This window comes from Carlito syrichta, unplaced genomic scaffold (genome assembly GCF_000164805.1).
Source record: "Carlito syrichta isolate Samal-C Ts95f unplaced genomic scaffold, Tarsius_syrichta-2.0.1 Scaffold304014, whole genome shotgun sequence".
NCBI lineage: Eukaryota > Metazoa > Chordata > Mammalia > Primates > Tarsiidae > Carlito > Carlito syrichta.
Genome location: NW_007248110.1, coordinates 1 through 9,248, shown reverse-complemented (window position 1 = coordinate 9,248; position 9,248 = coordinate 1). Strand labels below are relative to the sequence as shown.

The 9,248-nt window shown below is 48.0% G+C and overlaps 1 protein-coding gene across 1 annotated transcript in view; it reads left to right on the top strand.

The window, feature by feature from the left end:
• Positions 1–7,363, top strand: part of LOC103261799 (golgin subfamily A member 3-like) — a 16,553-nt gene extending 9,190 nt beyond the window's left edge. Inside the window, exons 4-6 of the mRNA XM_008059376.1 lie at positions 2,828–3,486; positions 4,311–4,422; positions 6,992–7,363. Of these exons, the coding sequence (XP_008057567.1) occupies positions 2,828–3,486; positions 4,311–4,422; positions 6,992–7,363 (1,143 nt within the window). The remainder of the gene's footprint in view (positions 1–2,827; positions 3,487–4,310; positions 4,423–6,991) is intronic.
• Positions 7,364–9,248: the final 1,885 nt, after the last annotated feature.

Genomic DNA, 9,248 nt, shown 5'->3' with positions numbered 1-9,248 from the left:
CAGTCTGGGCAACAGAGTGAGACTCCAACAAAAAAAAAAAAAAAAATTATGGGTTTTTTTGTTGTTGTTTTTTTTAATGTGAGTATTTATTCTGACATGTTTAAGCTTCAGTCTCCTTTGTTTTTTTTTTGTTTGTTTGTTTTTGTTTTTGAGATGGAGTCTCACTCTGTCGCCCAGACTGGAGTGCAGTGGCCGCTCCCGGCCACCACATCCTCGACCTGCTGGGCCCCGGTGATCCTTCCACCTCAGCCTTCCAAGTAGCTGGAACTACAGGCACGCGCTACCACCCCCAGCTAATTTTGGATGTATTGTAGAGATGAGGTCTTGCCAAGTTGCCCAGGCGGGTCTCGAACCCGCGGGCTCAGGCAGTCCACTCACCTCAGCCTCCCAAAGGTGTGGGATTACAGGCTGAGCCACCAAGCCCAGCTAAAATTATGTTTTAAAATCTAATCCAGACTGGGTGTGATGACTCATGCCTATAATTCCAGCACTTTGAGAGTCCAAGGCAGGAAGATTGCTTGAGCCAGGAGATTGAGACCAGCCTGGGCAACATAGTGAGTCTCTGCAAAAAAAACCAAAAAATTAGTCCCAGCTACTCAGGAGGCTGAAGTGGGAGGATCACCTGAGCCCAGGAGGTCAAGGCTTCAGTGAACTGATTGTGCCACTGCACTCCAGCCTGGGTGACAGAGTGAGACCTCAACTCAAAAAAAAAAGAAAACTGAATCTATCTATAATGATTTCAGTAAAACAGAGAGTTGGGAATTGGGTCTCTTTGAATAACCGATTAGTCATCTCAGATTGCTTATTCTGTGGTCTATCTTTCCCATGGGTTGTACTACTGCTTTATGGTGATGCTTCTTAACTATCTACACATCCCACCTATACTTAGGCTGATGACTGAACTGCACTGTTTTATCAGTCTGTCAGCTGCTTTCCAAGATTTAAATGCATCTAATTATTCTAGCCTTGTTGCCCATGTCAAGTCTGGATGGCCCAATCTGCTCACAGTCCCACCTCTTACTCTCCTAGCCCCGCCCATTACTTATCTAGCCCTGCCCCTTACACACCTACCCCATCCCTTCCCCTTTTAGCACTGCTTCTTCTTTTCTCCAGTGATTCTTGCTCACTTACTCTCACATGTGTATCCAATGTCATTTTGTGATTTTTCTCATGCTGCTTGTATGCCCCTGCCTGATGGGATTACATTGATTTTGTAGAGTAATGTAAGATGAATAGCTCTCTATAAGAGAAAGTTATGTTGAAATAACCACAAGGAAGGGGGTCTTTTCTTCACTCCAAAACTCATTCAAGGCCATTTTGGAAGTTCTAGCTTACATAATATATAAGGAAAAGAAGTAAGTGATATAAATTTTGAAAAAGAGGAGTGTTTTGTTATTTGCAGGTGTTGGTAATGCCTTGGAAAACTCTAAAGAGTCATCTGAAAAAGATTTTTAGATTTTATCAGAGTTTATACAATTTTCAGTTTAAAATGCAAGTATGAAAAATCAGTAGTTACCCTAACATGATTGGTTATAAAATTAGTGGGAAAAGCAATTTATAGTAACAGCAAAAACTATAAAACTGTCTAAGAATTAAATTAAAATGGCAATAAGAGGGCTCAGACTATAGATTGAAAGCATGACATGACTTCTCTTTGTTAAAGAACACGTGAACAGATATGAATACTTGGGAGACAGCAGGGGCATGCTCATGGCCACCCCCAGTGTCGACCTACTGGTCTCTGGCAAACCTTCTGCCTCAGCCTTCCAAGTAGCCAGAACTACAGGTGCATGCTACCACACACGTGGCTAATTTTTTATTTATCATAGAGACAAGGTCTCACCAGGTTGCCCAGGCTGGTCTTGAACCTGTGGGCTCAGGCAATCCACTCGCCTCAGCATTCCAAAGTAGTGGGATTACAAGCTGAGCCACCAAGCCCGACCTCATTATCTCTTAAGTGATTATAAGTTTAAGGTAGTTTTAATTCAACAGGACCTTTTTTTAATTATAAATTTTTATTTTAAAGAGAAGGTCTCAAGCCTGTAATCCCAGCACTCTGGGAGGTCAAAGTGAGGGGATTGCCTGAGCCCACTGGTCCGAGAACAGCTTGGGCAACTTGGCAAGACCTCATCTCTATAATAAATCAAAAAAATTAGCCGGGCCTGGTAGCATGTGCCTGTAGTTCTAGCTACTTGGAAGGCTGAGGTGGAAGGATAGCCTGAGCCCAGCAGGTCAACGCTGGGGTGACCGTGAGAGTGCCACTGCACTCCAGCCTGGATGATGGAGTGAGACTACAACTCAAAAAGAGAGAGAGAGAGAGACAGGGTCATACTATGTTGCCCAGGCTTGTCTTGAACTCCTGGCCTCAAGTGATCCTCCTGCCTTGGCTTTCCAAAATGCTAATGGGATTACAGGCATTAGCCACTATGCACAGCCTAAGATTTTTTTTTTTTTTTTACACTTACAGGACATTTATATGTCTCTCTGAAAGAATGAACAGAATAGCTAGGAAAATTTTGTCAAGAAAGTATGATGAGGAAGGAGTTGCTCTAATACATGTTCTATAGTCTGTTAAAGCCAGATTCATTAGAGTGTGCTCTTTGATGACCAGGAATGGTCAGACTAGTTCACAGAGCAGACCCTGAAGCAGTGAGACCACTGAGGATTGAAGGCCTGGCCATACCTGTGTGGTGAAGGCCCAGAGAGGTGGGTGCTCTCTGCTTATGAGTGGAGGGAATATTAATTGGTGCAGTCTTTCCGAATGGCAATTTTAGAATGCTGCTTGTCATTTCTAAAAATAATTTTTGTACTTTTGTTTCCTTCTCAGTCCAGTCAACCTGCAACAAAAACAAGACTTTTTAGTACACTTGATCCTGAGCTCATGTTAAACCCAGAAAACTTACCAAGGGCCAATACCGTGGCTATGACAAAAGAATATTCCTTCCTGCGCACCAGTGTTCCTCGGGGACCTAAGGTGGGCAGCTTGGGGCTCTTGGCACATCCTAAGGAGAAAAAAAGTTCCAAATCAAGCAAAATCCGGTCTCTGGCTGATTACAGAACTGAAGATTCAGGTGCTGGGAATTCTGGTGGGAATGTTCCAACCACTGACTCTACCAGGGGTTCCCTGAAGCAGAACAGAAGCAGCACAACATCAGTGGTGTCTGAGATCAGCCTGTCACCTGAGGCTGATGACCATTTGGAGAACGCCTCACTAACTGGAGACAGCGTGTCTGAGATCGATGGAAATGAGAGTGACAGTTCTTCCTATAGCAGCATCTCCACCCGAGGGACCTATGGCATTTTGGTGAACACAGTGGGCACACAGGAAACTTCCTATGTGGTCAATGGCCAGGAGATTGCTACGGATGCGTTGGGCCAGTTCCCCTCGATTAAGGATGTCCTCCAGGCTGCAACAGCTGAGCACCAAGACCAGACACAGGAAATCAACGGGGAGGTGCGGAGCCGGAGAGACAGCCTCTGCAGCAGGTGGGGCATGGGCAGTGGTGGGGACAGGGAGTGGGGGCAGAAAGCTACGACCTAGGCATCACTTCTCTCTACCATGGTTCTCATCACGAGAGCAGGCTGATACATCAGCTCTCTTTCCTAATTCCATCTTTAGTCTTGATGTTAGCATTTCATTAATACAACTCTGCTGCTTTGTTAAGAAATAGAACTAGACCTAATCAGTAATCGTCTGTAATGTTAAAATATCCTATCTTCCCATGTTCATATAGACTTGTCTCTAAAAGTGCACAGACACTTATGTGCTCGCATTTCCATGAGGAGGGAGTACTAGCCGTGTGGATGCACCTGACTGTTGGCAGGGGCATTCATTGTTAGCATTCGTACAGACCTTAGTTCTCTACTTAAGTCTTTTTACTTAATTTTTTTTTGGTGGGAGGTCAGAGTCTCACTCTCTCACCCAGGCTGGAGTGCAGGATCATGCTCACAGATACTGCAACCTCGACCTGCTGGGCTCAGACGATCCTTCCCCCCCAGCCTTCCAAGTAGCTGGAACTACAGGCACATGCCACCACGCCCAGCTAACTTTTTTTTGTTTGTTTATTGTAGGGTTGAAGTCTCGCCAAGTTGCCCAGGCTGGTCTCAAACCCTGGGCTCAGGCAATCCTCTCACCTCTACTTCCCAAAGTGCTGGGATGACAGGCGTGAGCCACCGCACCTGGCTTATTTAATTTTTAAAATGTGGAAAGCAGCAGCAGGGGTGTGTGGAATTTGAAGACTATGGAAAAGTGTAAAAAAAAGAATAACAGTCACTCATGCACAGCTTATCTTTGTGCCTCCGTCCCTCAGCGTGTCCATGGAGAGCTCTGCTGCTGAAACACAGGACGAGGTGCTGCAGGTTTTGAAAGAGAAAATGAGGCTTGAAGGGCAGCTGGAAGCTTTATCATTAGAGGCTAGTCAGGTAATGGCTATTTGATTGATGTTTTAATGTGCCATGTCCTTGAAAAAAATGTGTCTCAGCTGGGCTCGGTGGCTCAGCCTGTAATCCTGCGCTTTGGGAGGCCGAGGTGAGTGGATTGCCTGAGCCCGCGGGTTCGAGACCCGCCTGGGCAGCGAGACCTCATCTCTACAATAAATCAAAAAATCAGCCGGGCGTGGTAGCGCATGCCTGTAATTCCGGCTACTTGGAAGGCTGAGGTGGAAGGATCGCTGGAGCCCAGCAGGTGGAGGCTGCGGTGCCCGGGAGCGGCCACTGCACTCCAGTCTGGGTGACAGTGAGACTCCAACTCAAAAAAAAAAAAAGAATGTGTCTCCTCTTTGTTGAATATGCTGTTTTATAGATGTCTTTAAGAATAAGCCACATCAGCTTCAGCCAGTGTTCTGTGTCTTTACATCTTTTGTCTATTAGGTTTGTCAGCCTCAGAAAGAGGTATAATCATGCAAGAGCCACTTTCTCCCACATCTCCGTCAGGATCTGCCCAGGATATTTCTTAGATGTTAGGTTCCTCATGGTACATAATAGTTAAATTTTTCTGGTGGACTGTACCTTTTTATGGCATGGTAAAAATTTTGTCTTTACCCCTTTAATACTTTTCGAAGTTCTGCTTTTCTATTTTTTTTTGAGTCATAGTCTCACTGTGTCACCCAGGTTGGAGTTGCAGTGGCACACTCATGGCCACCTTAGACTCGAGCTGCTGGGCTCAGGTGATCCTTCTGCCTCAGCCTTCCAAGTAACTGGAACTGTAGGCTTGCACTACCACGCCCAGCTAATTTTTTGGTTTATTGTAGAGATGAGGTCTCTCCAAGTTGCCCAGGCTGGTCTTGAACCTCTGGGCTCAAGCAACCCTCTCGCCTTCACCTCCCAAAGTGCAAGGATTACAGACATGAGCCACCATGCCCAGCTTTTTTTTTTTGAGTCGAGGTTCCACTCTGTTGCTGAGGCTGGAGTGCAACAGGGGCATGGTCATGGCTCACTGCAACCTCAGCCTCCTGGGCTCAGGCAATCCTTCCACCTGAATAGCCTTCCAGCTATCCAGGCTCCTGAATAGCTGGAACTACAGGTGTGTGCCATCATGCCCAGCTAATTTTTTGGTGTATTGTAGAGACAAGGTCTCACCCTGTTGCCCAGGCTGGTCTCGAGCCCGTGGGCTCAGGCAATCCTCTAGCCTCCACCTCCCGAAGTGCTGGCATTACGGATTTGAGCCACCGCACCTAGTCGACACAGACTACTTTGTAATACATAAAGCCATGTCTGCTAATGAGATTTTGAAGTTAATTTTGGTTGTACACAGTGCTTTATGTACAACTTGAGAATGTAATCCTCTCACCAGATGCATTTCTGTTTCATCTGTACAAGAGTGTACCCCATGGATACTCTTAAGAATCTTGACTTGCTTTGATTTATCTTCTCCTGGGATGACTGGTCTGTGCTGTAGCTGTGTCCAAACCTTTCTCTGCATGGGTTGTTGTAGGTGCAGTCCTTTCTAGTATCTCTGAAAATACTGATTATACTTGTTCTAAACTCTACGAGTTTGTTCAGTTAACTCAATTACATTGGGGGTTTGTTCCTATGTGTGCCCAATTTTTTGTTTTTTTTGAGGATGTGTGAATTCTGGATTCCCACATGTCCCCTGGATAGACCTGAGGATGGGCAGGGTATGTGGACAGGTGGGTGGGGTGTGGACCCTTCACCTGTTTTCTAACTGTGGTGGTTCTCTGCTGCTCCAGGGCCCTTACTGCTCCTCCCTGTGTTGTCCTGTGGATAGTGCTGCTGTGGTCACTCTGGACTGGGTCTGTGTGCAGCGGCCCTGGCTGGAGCCCCTTGGAACCTCTTACGTAACATCAGTCTTTCTGTGCTGACACCGTCTGCCCATTCATCCCCACATTGAAATCTGACTGCTTTTTATCTTTTAGGGATCCCTGAGTACATCTGGAATTCTTACTTGGTGTGTACTTGCACACACTTATGCACCCATGTGTGCTTTTTAATGTTTTTTGTTTTTTTTTTGAGTTGGAGTCTCACTCTGTCGCCCAGACTGGAGTGCAGTGGCCGCTCCCAGCCACCGCAGCCTCGACCTGCTGAGCTCCAGCGATCCTTCCACCTCAGCCTTCCAAGTAGCTGGAATTACAGGCATGCACTACCACACCCGGCTGATTTTTTTATTTATTGTAGAGATGGGGTCTTGCTACCCAGGCAGGTCTCGAACCCGCAGGCTCAGGCAATCCACTCACCTCAGCCTCCCAAAGGCGCGGGATTACAGGCTGAGCCATCGAGCCCAGCTTTTTTAATGTTTTAAGCAAATGTTTTCCAACACGATGCAGCTGTCCCTAAAGCTAGTGAAAGCACTGCGTGTGCCCGTCCTGCTTCCCAGGACTTATTCTGGCCATGGGGGTGTGGGAGAGTGTCTCAGTGAGGTCTCACTTGGCAGACTCTGTCCTCTGTCTTACTGGGTGTGTTTCAGTGGTCCAGTTTGCACTGCACAACGAGACTCGTTTTTCTGAAAGTCTTATGGTAGTTGGGTTCTTTTCAGGCACTTAAAGAGAAGGCCGAGCTGCAGGCCCAACTGGCCGCCCTCAGCACAAGGCTGCAGGCACAGGTGGAGCACAGCCACAGCAGCCAGCAGCGGCAGGACTCCCTCAGCTCAGAGGTGGACACCTTGAAGCAGTCCTGCTGGGACCTGGAGCGAGCCATGACTGACCTGCAGAACATGTTGGAAGCGAAAAACGCCAGCCTGGCATCCTCCAACAATGACTTGCAGGTGGCAGAGGAACAGTACCAGCGACTCATGGCGAAGGTAGAGGACATGCAGAAGAACATCCTCAGCAAAGACAACACAGGTGAGGCTGTGTCCTTGACAGCTGCCCAGCGAGTTGGGATTGTGGTGGCTGATCTGTCGTTATGATAACATGACTGTGGGGTTGTGCTGTAGCTTACACACAGGGTGTCTGCTTTTCTAAAGGCAATAGTATTTTTGGTTGAACTTGTGGAATTCTATACATTTTTGTGTGTGTCCAGGGGAGTGAATTTGGTTTTACAGCGGACTTTAGACCCTCGACCATCAGTTTAGCCATTTCCACTTACCCTCATTGAAATTTGGAGGTGTAGAGCTGCCCATCTATTCCCCAGAATTGCCGAGTCTCCTAAGATGTGTAACAGCAGCACTTAGAATGCTTCTTTGCACACGTTTTCATCCTGCATTCAGCCTTCTGGTCCAGCTGTCAGGCTCACCCGGAGAATAGCAGAAACAGGGGCGTGACGTCACAGGGACCTGTGGCCGCTCTCTGACCCACGCCGCCTGTCATGGACAGAGAGGTGCTGTGAGCTTTTCCTGCTGCGTGCTGGTCTTGGATGTCCCCTCGTCAGTCCCTACCTGGGCCCGTCCCAGAGTCAAGGCTTCCGCACCCAGCAGGTCAGCCCGCTCAGAACATGTTGTGGTTTGAACAGGGGTAGGAAGGAGACGAGGCGTGTCGGGAAGGTGAAAGTGAAGATCAGGGTCTGAGGAATGTAGAGCAGGCCGCATCCCAGGACCCCCGAAGCCCTCCCACGGCCCTCCGCTCGGGCTCCAGGCTGCCGGGCTGTGGGGGGGCCTGATGCAGCTGATGTGAGGGTCACAGCAACTGAAACTGCATCCAGCCCGGAGGCCATGCGCCTGGGCCTCCACTCTGATGACACAGAGAGGGGCTCTGTGCTAGTACTAGGAAAGAGCCATCCGAGGAACAGAATCCTCGACGCTCTTCATTGCTACTTATTTTTTGGTCTTTGAGTCACTTTATGATACTCAGTTCCTTAGGAACAGCTATTGTGGCCGGGCTCGGGCGTTCAGCCTGTAATCCCCGCACTTTGGGAGGCCGAGGCGAGTGGATTAGCTGAGCCTGCGGGTTCGAGACCCACCCGAGCAACTTGGCGAGACCTCATCTCTACAATAAATCAAAAATTAGCTGGGTGTGGTAGTGCACACCTGTAATTCCGGCTACTTGGAAGGCTGAGGTGGAAGGATTGCTGGAGCCCAGCAAGTCAAGGCTGCGGTGGCCAGGAGCACGCCACCGCACTCCAGCCTGGGTGACAGAGTGAGACTCTGACTCAAAAAAAAAAAGAAAAAGAAAAACTACTGTAACATCCAAAAAAGTTCTGACTACTAACGTAGTTTTCTGACTCTGGGGGTTGCAAGGCTTACTGACCAGTGCTCATTGGCAAGCAAAACCAACTGGGTCTCTACACTTTGGGAGGCTGAGGCAGGAGAATCACTAGAACCCAGTAATTCAAGACCATTGTGGACAGCGTAGTGAGACCTCATCTCTACAAAAAATAAAACAATTAGCCAGGTGTGATGACATTCACCTGAAGTCCCAGTTACTTACTTGGCAGGCTGAGGCACAACGACTGCTTGAGCCCAAGAGGTCAAGACTGTAGTGAGCCAAGATGATGCTACTATACTACATTCCAACCTGGGCAACAGAGTGAGACCCTGACTCCAAAGAAAACCAAAAAAATTTACCTGAACTTGGGCGAGGCCGCTTTGTCCCAACCCACAGCCCCTTATGGATGTCTGCGTGCTTGGCCGCCAGGCTGTTGGCTGTGAGTGCGATTGGGGTGCAGCGCGATGCTTTGTGCTCCCTTGCCTTTCTAAAGTCTCACTACTCAAACACATCTGGCCCCAAGCATTTCAGATAAAGGTTGTGACTGTCTTAGACTATCTTGTTCATCTTTTTCTTTTTTTTGAGTTGGAATCTCACTCTGTCACCCAGCCTGGAGTGCAGTGGCCGCTCCTGGCCACTGCAGCCTCAACC